General features: G+C 35.5%; 1 protein-coding gene across 1 annotated transcript in view; it reads right to left on the reverse strand.

Moving 5' to 3' along the window:
• Nucleotides 1-2,454: 2,454 nt before the first annotated feature.
• Nucleotides 2,455-13,895, reverse strand: part of TRIM2 (tripartite motif containing 2) — a 41,262-nt gene continuing 29,821 nt past the window's right edge. The window contains exons 8-12 of the mRNA XM_015825652.1: nt 12,889-13,056; nt 11,221-11,389; nt 8,092-8,162; nt 4,106-4,246; nt 2,455-3,597 (exon numbers count right to left, since the gene is read on the reverse strand). Coding sequence (XP_015681138.1) covers nt 3,445-3,597; nt 4,106-4,246; nt 8,092-8,162; nt 11,221-11,389; nt 12,889-13,056 — 702 coding nt within the window. The 3' untranslated portion in view covers nt 2,455-3,444. The remainder of the gene's footprint in view (nt 3,598-4,105; nt 4,247-8,091; nt 8,163-11,220; nt 11,390-12,888; nt 13,057-13,895) is intronic.

Below are 13,895 nucleotides of genomic sequence, written 5' to 3' on the forward strand. Positions count from 1 at the left end.
ACATTCTTCAGAACACGTTTTTAATCACTGCTCACAGTTTAACAGCATTTTCAATGGATAGCATCATTTTGTTCTTTGCTATCATTTCTTCACACAACAGGCAAAACTTAATGGGCACTTTTTTCATATGGCAATGCTAAATCCTCAAGTTATATCAAAGAAAAAGTAGCTGTAAAGTTGAAAGCCCTGTAATGTTTACAAAGGTCAACAATAATGGAGAACATTTTCTCATAACATTGCTGAAACTTTAAATCAGTGTAAAAACTTAACTAATTTTAACAGCTTTTTACAGTTAAAAACCTTTCAATATACACTTTGCCAGTTTATCCAAAAACGAATTAACATTTTTTTTATAAAAAAAAAAACTTGTATCAAGCAAGCGTTTACATGGGATAAACCCATATGCATTGCTCATTACTGCAGCTATAAGCACCACTTGATACAAGAGGGATGCCTGTTCTGCAAATATAAACTAAAACAATTCAGCCTTCCAGAGTCTGTTAACTCAGTTCACATTTGCAGTGCAGATATACCTTAAAAAGTAACTGTAGGTTTGGCAGAGTCACAGATTTGGACTGAATCTACACATACTACTCTTGAATATTAATTTAGAAGAATAAATGCCTATATTCTGAAAAATGTTTATCTGGATCCAAATTGGTTTCTTGTACATGCAGTTCTGCAATATTGCAAGTTTTACAGTAATCTCTAATCAGTTACTGCCTACAGGACATAAATGCTTTACTAGTGAGCTTTGGAAAATTGATGAACAAGAATTTACAATCCAATTTTGACTAGGCATTTTTCAAACGCTCAGTGTTAGAGTAGACTCATCTAACCTTATTTCAGCAGTCTAATGATTCTATACTTTCAACTTCTAGTAAGGTTCTAGAATTCAACAGGCCTCTTCACTTCTTGGCCCTTTAGCTAAGATCAAGAGAAGTATTCAACAGATCTCTAGCAGCATCAGTCAATTTACAGTAACATGCATAATAAAAAAAAATATCAAAGGAAAGGCCACATTGCCTTAAAATGATAGCTTAGTTGCAAAGGAAAGAAGCAATAATTCAAATTTGAATAAAAGCATTATTAAGTTAAGTTTTATTAGAACTCAGGAACTATTTTAGGAAAGTGTTTTAAGGAATGCATGGACATGCCTGCATGCATCAAATACTATATATGTATCAATTTAGGACAATTTAGCCTCTATTCTATCCTTTATATAATAAACTGGGAACTACAGTGAGTTTCATTAAAATGAATATAAATATCCCAGATTTTTACTAGAAATATTTCCATTTAGGTTACTATAGGATTTGGCTTGGTATCCGTTTTAAAAACTCAAGCAAATATTTGTATTGATCACATGACTTTACAAATCTTTACAAAAGTATTAGCATCTCAAACTTTAAGCCAGATTGGTATGACAATGTGCCTTGAATCAAGTTTGTAACAATAACATTTGGAAAAATTTGTAAATGCCTTTTTATACCAGAAACTCAGTAACAATTACAATGTTGTTATTGTTCATAGGTTTAATAAATATTGACAAAATCATGAATAGGAAATCTAGTTTCCCCTTACAATTCAAACAGCTTTCAAATTGGTTCAGTGTTTAGGACAAATAATGTCTAATGTGTATTGCCTTTGCAGACATTTCTTTGTCTATCCAAGAACTCTTAAATTAGATTCTTGGCATATTCTTTTTAAGACAATTGTTTAATAACATCATTTGAAATTATTAGCTAAATATTAAAACAATATTTATCATTAGTTTAGATAAGAGTGACTGAATCATTTTCTTTCTTTTAAATTTAATAGTATTATATTCCAAAACATAGGCAATTAACTAGCAGCAGTACTAACTATATAATTTATTTTATTTTCTTCCAATTAGGTCCGTTATTTCAGTATTTTGGGTAAGATTCCAATAGTGTAGCTGAAAAATATTTAGAGAACACCATGATTGAAATAGAAAATGCAATATTATTTCAGATGTTGACAACACTCTAAGAAGAGCATGGTTGCATAAAGCTAGTGCCAAACATCATTTGCTGTTGATTGCAGTTTTATTCTTACTTGGTCTAAACATTATACAATATTATTCAAAATTATGTTGCTGTTGGAAATAAAAATGAAACATAGTGTGTACTCTGATGTTGAACCCAATTAAGGGAAATCACAAGACCTGTACTAAGAAGCAGGCATAAGAGAAGAAACTTTCACTAAAACTAAAACTTTAGACTTCAAGAAAGGGCACCAGGAAAACATGTACATCAAAATTGCCTAGTTAAAATTGGGTTTTTTTTAAATGTTCACAGTATCCACATTTGTAATGAAGAAAATTATGAGCTTTTTTTGGAAACTCAATGTTGCCTCACACTAATTAAGTATCTTCAATATCCTCCATTTATATATAGTTACAAGAGACAATAAAATTTTTGAAAAAAAAAAAAAAACATACCCTGCTTTGGTAACTCTCAACTTCCACCTCAAAATCTGTCACCTACCCAAACTTCCTTTGGTTATACAAGACTTCTAATAGGATATACATAAGACTTGTTTTCCTGTGCAAAAACAAGCAACTGAATAAAACTGACTTTTTTCGTAACCACTGTAGGGACATATATGAAGTATAAATATCAGTTGTCAAATTAGCTAAACTGATATCAATTTTTAATGAATTAGCCTGATGTTAATTGGAACTTGATTCTATGAAATATCAGCAGTTACATTATCCTACATTTCCAAAGTAAAGTTTCAGGTTTCAAGAAAATCTCGACAATATATTGAATAGTAAAAAAGTTGCTAGATATGTACATCAATCCACGCATCACAGAAAACGTATTTGTTCTTATAATGCTAAAAATTAAGTTGTTAGGTCTGCCAATTAACACAGAAAGGATTACTCACATCTTTTTTTAAACTAAAATAAACTACTTACTAAGTAAATCTGAATAATGTTATCTAAGTAAAATGCCTACAATAACAATGTGATCTAGAAGATTCCCAGACATCCTGCTGGAATGAATATTATTACTAGTAAGAATTTTCAAGTGTGAAAATTTAAACAACTTCTCCCATTCACACTGAAATAAATTATTCTGAATCAAGTACCTTCTTGAGTCCATTCCCTCTTTCATGTGTACATCCAATTACATACATATAGGCTTTGTGAGGTTTTTATTTAGAGGGGTATAGGGGGAAGTAGGGTCTCATTTATTAATCCTTGTGATAAGTTCAGTGCAGAGCATATAAATTCTATGCAAGTTCTATGTAAACAAAGTAGGTCTGGAATAAAATAAAAGAATGAACATACTGGAGATCCTGCAGTTTTAAATTCTAAATATTTAAGAAACAGAAGAAATATTAGGAAGCAGAATATTATCTACACTGGCCTCTAGCAGCAGCTAGTAATTTTTAAACAAGATCCAATTCCACCTATTACTGTAAATATCTGTAGACTTTGAAGCAGTGATTCCCAGAGTCTGCAACTACAACATGACCATCCGAAGTAAGAGCCAAACCTTGAGGGCCATAAAGTGGATCAGCAGATGTATTTATGTAAGATAAAAAGGATCCACTTCCATCAAAAACCTGTGAATTAGATTAAAAAAATATGGTCAGTCAAAGAACAATATCTAATTTTATATGCTATAGCTAATGTGCATATATTATCTCCTTAGAAATCATATAGGCCTCAATTCTGCTGGCTTTTCACAGGGCCTTGAAAATGTGGTTTTGCCAATAGGTGTGGGGACCTGGGAGTGTAGTAGAGCCTGTGCAGTGGCTGTATCAATTGTTACTGATGGATGTGACTATTTGAATTTTATTATATTTTATTTTTCTTTTGTTGTACGGCTTTGTTGTTTATAAATTGTTTTTAATTCTTCATAAACCACACAGAGCCACATATCTGAAATGTGGGGGGGGGAAAGAGAATATTTCAGCAGAAAGACTACAATTATTTTATAGATTTCAGTGGCTTTCTTGATAACAAAGATGATACACCTAACAGTTTCACCCTAGACACTTGAAAAAAAATTTCACTCATCACAAGCATGTCATATTAAGCTTATTAACTCGACAGGAAAATATTATTTACCTGTATCCGACTATTTCCCCAATCTGCTACAATAATATTCCCATTAGAATCTACAGCAACTCCTGTTGGAGCATTGAACTGTCCATTTCCTTCTCCATTAGATCCAAACTTCAGCAAGAATTCACCTTCCTGGTTAAATACCTGCACGACATTTAAACACAACGCTTAAAAAACTTTATCTAAATTATCTGTAGAGGGAAAAACTATAGTAACTTTGCATGAATGAGTTTTCAAAAATATTAATAATAATAAAAACGTTGGCCATTGTACTGATAAAATTATCATCAGTCAATTGCAAAGGCAGCTTTACTTGGAGCAACTTTCAACCTATGATGATACTTTTAGTATCATGATACTTTTAGTATCATCAAGCAACATCTGCTTATCCCACCTCGTTGGGAAGGATTTGATAAGTTGTTTTTAAACAATGGAACAATAATTATTAACTGGACACAAACAGTTTGGCCTTAAAAAACCAGAATATTGATGAATATTCACTATGCGTTACATCTCTGTAGTGATATTGTGTCAGAGAAAGATGGCTGAGCCAGGGGGAAGGACTCAAGCAGGGAATTAGCCTGGAATCATTATGTAGGCACAAGAGAGAAAAGTCCAACCTCCTACCCACTTAAATGCCATTGAACCTTATCTAATCTGGCCCAGGTACAAACTGCAAGTCTGGGAAGATTCCTGTGAAATAGGCATGAGAAATAAAGTAGTTAATTGAACTTTTCACATATGGATCTTATTGTTCCCATCTGACATATTGATTGGTTATACCTGCCCCACAAGAATGGAAACAGAGGTTTACTGCAACTCAAACAAATTCAAACTTATGAAATCAATGCCAGAATTAAAGATTATAAAATGATTCAAACTGCAGATTGTGCAAAGAAGCAGAAAAACATATACAGTGAGGGGAAAAAGTATTTGATCTCCTGCTGATTTTGTACGTTTGCCCACTGACAAAGAAATGATCAGTCTAATTTTAATGGTAGGTTTATTTTAACAGTGAGAGACAGAATAACAACAACACATTTCAAAAAAATTATAAATTGATTTGCATTTTAATGAGTGAAATAAGTATTTGACCCCTTTGCAAAACATGACTTAGTACTTGGTGGCAAAACCCTTGTTGGCAATCACAGAGGTCAGACGTTTCTTGTAGTTCGCCACCAGGTTTGCACACATCTCAGGAGAGATTTTGTCCCACTCCTCTTTGCAGATCCTCTTCAAGTCATTAAGGTTTTGAGGCTGACATTTGGCAGCTCGAACCTTCAGCTCCCTCCACAGATTTTCTATGGCTAGGCCACTCCAGGACCTTAATGTGCTTCTTCTTGAGCCACTCCTGTGTTGCCTTGGCCGTGCTGGAATACCCATCCACCACCCATTTTCAATGCCCTGGCTGAGGGAAGGAGGTTCTCACCCAAGATTTGACAGTACGTGGCCTCGTCCATCGTCCCTTTGATGCAGTGAAGTTGTCCTATCCCCTTAGCAGAAAAATGCCCCCAAAGCATAATGTTTCCACTGCCATGTTTGATGGTGGGCATGGTGTTCTTGGGGTCACAGTCTCCTCCTCCTAACACGGCGAGTTGAGTTGATGACGAAGAGCTTGATTTTGGTCTCATCTGACCACAACACATTCACCCAGATCTCCTTTGAATCATTCAGATGTTCATTGGCAAACTTCAGACGGGCCTGTACATGTGCTTTCTTGAGCAGGGGGACCTTAGGGGCGCTGCAGGATTTCAGTCCTTCACGGCATAGTGTGTTACCAATTGTTTTCTTGGTGACTATGGTCCCAGCTGCCTTGAGATCATTGACAAGATCCTCCCGTGTAGTATTGGGCTGATTCCTCACCGTTCTCATGATCATCAAAACTCCACGAGGTGAGATCTTGCATGGAGCCCCAGACCAAGGGAGATTGACAGTTATTTTGTGTTTCTTCCATTTGCGAATAATTGCACCAACTGTTGTCACCTTCTCACCAAGCTGCTTGACGAAGTCTTGTAGCCCATTCCAGCCTTGTGTAGGTCTACAATCTTGTCCCTGACATCCTTGGACAGCTTTTTGGTCTTCCCATGGTGGAGACTTTGGAATCTGATTGAATGATTGCTTCTGTGGACAAGTGTCTTTTATACAGGTAACAAACTGAGATTAGGAGCATTCCCTTTAAGAGAGTGCTGCTAATCTCAGCTCATTATCTGCATAAAAAACACCTGGGAGCCAGAAATCTTGCTGATTGATAGGAAATCAAATACTTATTTCACTCATTAAAATGCAAATCAATTTATAACTTTTTTGAAATGCTTTTTCCTGGATTTTTTGTTGTTATTCTGTCTCTCACTGTTAAAAAAACCCCTACCATTAAAATTCTTTGTCAGTGGGCAAACGTACAAAATCAGTAGGGGATTAAATATTTTTTTCTGAGCTGTATTCAGCTTGTAGAGAGATCACACAAGCTGATTATAAACAATGGCATTAACACAGTAGCCCAAATTATTTACTGGAACATTTGTGAAAATTATCATGTGCCAGTGATGAAAAATTAGTGGGACCATATAACTGAAAAAATAATTGAAACTGAATAAGTTAAAATATTGTGGGATTTCTTGAACATAACACACTAGATTTAATTGTGGTTAAAAAGAAAATATGGATAATTGATGTGGCAAAACCAGGGGATAATAGAAGACAAAGATTTGGGGAAGATTACAAACTGTCAAGATCTGAAAAGCTAAGTTAAACGATTATGGCATAAACTGGTAGCATGGTTATTGGCACACTTGGTAACACACCAAAAAGCATTGGTATTAGGCCACAGAGAGGTTGAAATGTGATAGAGCTACAAACTTAATTAGAAGCATTCTTCTAATTGTTAACTGACAGCAGTACATTCTGATTTTTCAAACAATTATCTACCTTTCTTTATTTTGTCTTGTGTTGGAATCTGGCCATATATCCAACCATTCTTTTCAAATTAGGAAATCCTGCACAACTGAACAACTGCTGATTCTAACATTATGCAGTTGTCAACAACATTGCTCTCCAGCTGAGCCAGTATGCTAGCAACCTGTTCAATGTCTATTCTTGTAATTCAATCTCTTCCTTTTAATCCAAACAAAAAACAATTATTTCCTATCTAATTTTTGAACACAATGAAGAATCGCCTAGATTCTTCAGTGGTTATTTATTTTCAAATAACATTATATAGCTTAATGGTGCTCGATAGTAGCCTTCTCTTATAGCACGACCTCAACTAATCTTCGTGTTTCTTACAATTATTGTTATATTAAGAGTGCTATATTTCACTGTTCTGTTTAGAAGCATCCTCAGAAAAGTAACAGAAAAATGGAGAGAGGGATGCAGAAGGAAAACAAAAAGATACTGAATCTCCATTATGGTTTAGGCATCTAAGGGTCATCTAAATTGAGCTATTCTTTCTTTCTTTCTTTCTTTCTTTCTTTCTTTCTTTCTTTCTTTCTTTCTACCTACCTACCTACCTACCTACCTACCTATCTATCTATCTATCTATCACCTATCACATCTAGAAATTGCCCATCTCCCTCACAGGGTGATCCTAAATGGTGTACAAATAATACATTAAAACTATATAAATATAATTTAAATGTAAGCTTAAGCAAGAATAAATATTTATTGTATTTATTAATAATTTACAATAATTGTTCAAAATGAATCTAAGGAACATTCATTTTATTTCTTGGAGCTAAAACAAACAATATAATATTATTACTAAACATAAAAACAATGTATCAACCACATCATCCCTTAAAGTTAAAAAATTGGTTACTTAATATGTACTAATTATTCTAGTATTTTAATATAATCTGCAAATTTAATTAAAACTGGAGTATCCATTTTTGCTTTTGTTCTTGTTAACAGTTTTTTATAAAAAATTCTTTATCAGTTTGAGACTATAAAAAATGAATGAATACAAAAAGTTCAAAGAACTAGTAGCATCATACCTTGACAGAATGATTGTGGAAATCAGTAATAATAATTTCATTATTGTGGTTGACAGCTGCAAAATGAGGGCCTGTAATAAATATGGGAAGGTAAATAAAGAGCAGTAAAACAGAGAAAGATGAGGTGATGATAGGAATGATCTTAGAACCAAAAGAAAACCTAAACCCCCAAAACACATCATTCTCATCTGACAGATTAATTTTAGACTAAAATATTTATCTATTTTGACAAAATAGTGGTGGTAGTAATAGAACGAGTTTGGTGTGGTGTTAAGGCATCAGGAGAGAAACCAGAAGACGTGTGAGTTCTAGTCCCAACTTAGCCATGAAAGCCAGCTAGATGAACTTGAGTCAGTCACTCTCTTTCAGTCTTAGGAAGTAGGCAATGAGACACCACAGCTGCAATTTTGGCAAGAAAAATGCAGGGACTTGTCCAGGGGACCCCAAGGGTCAATACTGTCAAAGTAGTAATAATAGTACTACATGAATCACTACTATTGTATTGTTGAGCCAACTTGCTTTAAAATCAAAGGCAGAACTTAACTGAATTCTGTCTTTCAAAAGCTAGTAAGAACATGAGACCACCATTGTCTCCCTCAGTCTTTGGAATTTCCATGAATCTGAGGAAAATTCAGATATATGAAGCAGATAACTTTTGCTACATAAATTTATATTCTGGTATAAACAATCAGTTTAGTCGAGAGTTTGAGAAGTTGCTTACAAAATTTGACTTCTGTGTGATGGGACTCTCTTATTTCTCTGTACAAATTATGAAATTAGTTGTTCAGCTGTACTTCAGATTGAGTTCCAATATTTTTTCAGCTGTAAGGTCTTCTTGTAGTTAGTATTAATTCATAAGTTTATATCTGATGCTGTTAATAGATCAGAAGAGGAACATTGGAATTTCATTATTTTTTTTGTAATACTGATTTATCTCCCAAGGATGCTCTATATCAGAGGTCTCCAACCTTTTGGACACCAGGGACCAGTTCCTTGGAGAGAGGTTTTTCCGTGGATCGGAAGGGCATGGTTTTGTGTGCTACTTGCATCCCGCGGATGGGGATTTGTTTGTGCGGACCGGTTGCTGGCATGTACTGGCTCTACATACCATGCCTCTACCTATATAACCACAGACTGTAATTACTTCCCTTTTTTTGAATTTTGAAATCATCAGAAAGGCAGCATAGATAATGATAGTCATGAACAGTACTGCATGAATATTAGGTTACTTAATGTATAGCTTAATTCTTTTTTAATAACTTGATGAAAATTAATTTTTCAAGTTAACACAGGCTTGAGAGGAGTGTCTCCACAATGCAGGAAGGTGCAATACTTATAAACCAAGCTAATATATTTAGAATTAGGCAGCTATAAACTCACTAAAAATAAGAACACGGGAAACTACAAGATACATTTACAGACTATATGGCTACTAGCTTGAATTGCTTCTTCCAAATATGTATGCTAAAGATGATCACCTCTAAAGCGCTTCATGATACAGGGCCTGACTATCTTGAGGGCCCATTTATTGCAGTTGTCTCTGCCCATCCAATGTGGTCCAGCAGAATGGTATGCGGAACTCATAAAGTAACCTTACTCTATGGCAATACCTGTCCTCTATGTGATTCTCATTTTTAAGTTTTTTAGGAAATTAATAAAAACAATTATTAGGGGGCAGGGTGATTGTCAAGCTACATTCTGTTTTGGCTTTGTTATGGTTGATGTTTATTTTGGACAGTTGTGTTTTTTTTGTATGTTTGGGTTTTTAATGGTAAATCATGCAGAGTTGTACAGGAATTGAATGGCCTCAAAATTTGGTAAATAAATAAATATTAAACATGGTCTTGTAAAACTCAGTTAATTTCAAACTCCTGGGATTTTTAAATCCCAGGCACAGAACTCTGTTTTATTTCCCCATATGATTAAACATTAAATATATATCATGAGCAACAAGAATATATTAAGCAGAAAATGCAAGTATTAAACTGTACTGTACTATGTAACCTATCTCATATTAACTTGTACACCAAATAATTAGGATTTTAAAATGTATTCAACATATGTCTAACAAAATGGAAGACACTTATTTCTTGGATACTTACTAAACATCTGCCGTATTCAATTACAATTCACCAGATTGGGAAAACTACTACTACTATTGTTGTTGTTGTTAGTTGCGAAGTCGTGTTCGACCCATCGCGACCCCATGGACAACATTCCTCCAGGCCTTCCTGTCCTCTACCATCTTCTGGAGTCCATTTAAGTTCACGCCTACTGCTTCAGTGACTCTATCCAGCCACCACATTCTCTGTCATCCCCTTCTTCTATTGCCCTCAATCTTTCCCAGCATTAGGCTCTTCTCCAGTGAGTCCTTCCTTCTCACTAGGTGGCCAAAGTAGTTGAGTTTCAAGCTACTATTATACCTTTTAAATTCATGTCATCCATTCTGGGAGTAGCCCAGAAACAGGTTTTAATAATTCAAGAGGAATATCATGTCTCCCTTTGTAGAACTTAACAATAAAACAAACTTCCTTGCAAATCTGAAGGTTCCAGTCATTTGTTTAAGTCCCAATTACAAAGTACATTGATGATGATTAGAAGTGACATAGTAAAAAGCATTGCGAAAAGCCTTGACCATGGGATAGTGGGTCTGGCTAGTCTCCAACTGGTCCTTTCTACTCAAGACCAGAGAAATTCATTCATTTCATACTGCTGTAATCTGAATGAATTAATATGGTTGGTGGGAAGGTAGTTAAATGGTGTTGCTTAAAGAAATGTAGGAGATCTTCAATAAGCAGGGCCAAAGGTGCTACACTCTCCATTCTAACCTGCTTTTGTTTTGGGAAGATTTTTACAGAGTTGAAAACTTTATCTTAGCCTAGTAAGCAAAGCAGCCCAAAAACATAAGCTGCTACAAATAATTTAAGATTAATTTAAAGCACATATATTACATCACAAAATATATTATTTTATCTTTTATTGTTATTATTTGTATTTATTTTCTTGTTTTATTGTTCCACATTTTTAAGAATTGAATGAATCTTTCCGTTTTATTCTATGTAAGTTTCAACACCATTGAACCATATGAAGAACATAAAAGAGTATTATGTATCAACCATCAATTGCTACCTGCAAACTGTTTATCTCCATTGCCTCGGCTTCCAAATCGGGTTACTATTTTCCCATTTGGCTGGAAGATAAATACACAGCATGCTTTGTTGTCCACTACAATAATATGTCCATTGCGATCCACAGAAACACCTTTTGGCCCCATAAGTTTTCCTGATCCAATTTTTGCCTAGGAAAGCAAAGAAAGAGATTACATTTATTTTATTTTATTATTACATTTTCTGTGTAATGTACTATTTTTATTCTAATTCTCAAAATTATACATCATAACATAAGTCAATAAAGAGTTTCTAAGCATCAGTAAATCCAGACAAAGTCCCATGTCTAAGTAATTTGGCCATCTCAATAAATTCCATCATCATTCCTCTATTGTCAGTAAAATCAGAAATTTCCAACTTTGTTCATATAATAGTGTTGCTGTAGTTATTTCAATAAATGTATCTACTCATAGGAACATGTGCCTGAGAAACTTCTTATTTTGTATGCAAGTTCAAATGAAAAAGCTTTGCATACTTTTTTTAATCTTTGAAAAGTCTAGAAACTTCAGCAGGTCCAGAATGTGACAGGGAATTATTCTCTAGAGCAGTGGTGGCGAACCTATGGCACGGTGCCAGAGGCGGCACTCGGAGCCCTCTCTGTGGGCACACGTGCCGTTGCCCCAGCCCTGCCTCCCCCCGCGACCCCCTCCTCTCCAGCAGCTCCCCTTAAGGAGAGTTGCCCTCAAGCATGGCCCACATGGAGCAGCGCAGCCAAGGACATGGTAGCCAGGCAGCGTAGACAAGACTCTGCCCTCATACCCCATCATGCAGTTGATGTTGTAGGGCGTGGACAGAGAGTGTGGTCGCCATAGTGCTGCTGGGCTGCCTGGGCGATCTGCGGCGGGCCCTGGAGGCGGTGAGTGGTCCTGTGGGCAGGCGGGGCGGGGGATGGGGGACAGAGTGGGGGTGGGGCAAAGGGGTGGAAAGGGGGTGGGGCCAGTTTTTGGGCACTAGGTCTCTAAAAGGTTCGCCATCACTGCTCTAGAGCTACCTATAAAGAGTATAAAATTCTGCAAGACAATAACATTTTCTTTAGATTTTGATTGATTTCCAAACCAGTGTTGACTTTTAAAGCTCTTTATTATTGACATCAGAATTGAAGGACAGTTTCTCCTTCATTAGTATCAGTGATGAAGAGCCTATTCATTTACTGATTTTTTTTTATCTTGCCTTTATTACTTTTACAAATAATTCAAGGTGCAACCATATCTAATATTCCTTCCTCCTCCTATTTTGCCCACAACAACCACCCCTATGAGGTAGGTTGAGCTAAGAGACAGTGAGTATTATAGAATGTGTAAAAAAAATCTAGACAATGTCATAATGCTAGGAAAGACAAACTAAATATTCATAGCAGCATATGTATGTGGAAAAGATTCTGAAATTAATGCAAGAGACAATAAAAGAAAAGCAACCATCAGACCCTGACAATTACTGGATTCATTTTGCCCCTTAGTCCCACAATAAACAGTTGTAATTTCACTCTTCGCTGCCATCTTGTCAGTCAATACGGGAGGAATACTCATTTTGCTAATTATATCCCTTTTTCAGCTTTAACCAGCCATTAATTATTAATTTTAAAAAAGGAAAATAAATGTCCTTGTATTTTACGTTTTGACTTTAAACCTACCTTAAATTTTCCATCAGAGGAGAATATGCTAACCCATTTGTTATCGTAATCTGCAATAATGATATCACCACAAGGGTGCACAGCTACTCCAGTAGGCCGCTGTAACTGACCAGGAGATCTTCCCCGTACACCAAAACGATTCTTGAACTGGCCATCGGTGGAAAATATCTATGATTTGTTTGAAAAAAGCAATAGCAACTTTCATGTAAAATGCAACTATTTTCATTATTCAACTGAAACACATAGGAAACATTGACATGCTTTTAACATGCATATGGAATTCTGCTTCCTGTTACCATTTGGAATTACAAAAATACTCTAAACATACGTGTATTTGCCTTAAGAAAAGAGAAGAGGAAGCTCATGCAAAGTGTATGGATATGTTCCATGGTTTTAATGCTTAGACTGTAAGTCAGGCATGTTAAACTGCCGGCCCGCGAGCTGGACGCATCATGCCGAAACCGCGCCCATCCCATTGCCGGCAATGGGGAAAAAGTTCTGATATGTCACGCGATGTCACACGACGTTGCAATTTTGACATGCCTGCTATAAATATTGTTGCTTAGATTGTCAACCTATTGCCGGGCTTGGAGATAACCTACAATTTGTAGAAGTACAACTTTTTAAAGGTACAAATGGGACCACAAATCCCTAAAACAACCTAACCAAGATGGAGCATACTTAGTGATCACTACATCCAGAATAATGTTTGGGTGGGAAGGAGGGAGAATTAAGGAACAAGACGCCACACAACTGTATTTTGTTGAAAGTTATATTTATTACATTATATCCACCTTTCCTGTACGAAGCTAAAGATAACAACCCATGAAGTAGATTAGATGGAAACACAATGAATGATCCAAGAGTGGGTTGAATTAAAAGTTAATTCTGTGCAGTAACTTGTGTTAATCTAGCAAGGAGCAACTGCAAGTCTGGTACTAATGGCACTGGGCTATTTATATCCATCCCGAAAAGAAATCCTAGGCCATTACATACATATTGTTTAT

Source organism: Protobothrops mucrosquamatus, unplaced genomic scaffold, assembly GCF_001527695.2.
Source record: "Protobothrops mucrosquamatus isolate PMUCROS unplaced genomic scaffold, P.Mucros_1.0 scaffold_201, whole genome shotgun sequence".
Taxonomy (NCBI): domain Eukaryota; kingdom Metazoa; phylum Chordata; class Lepidosauria; order Squamata; family Viperidae; genus Protobothrops; species Protobothrops mucrosquamatus.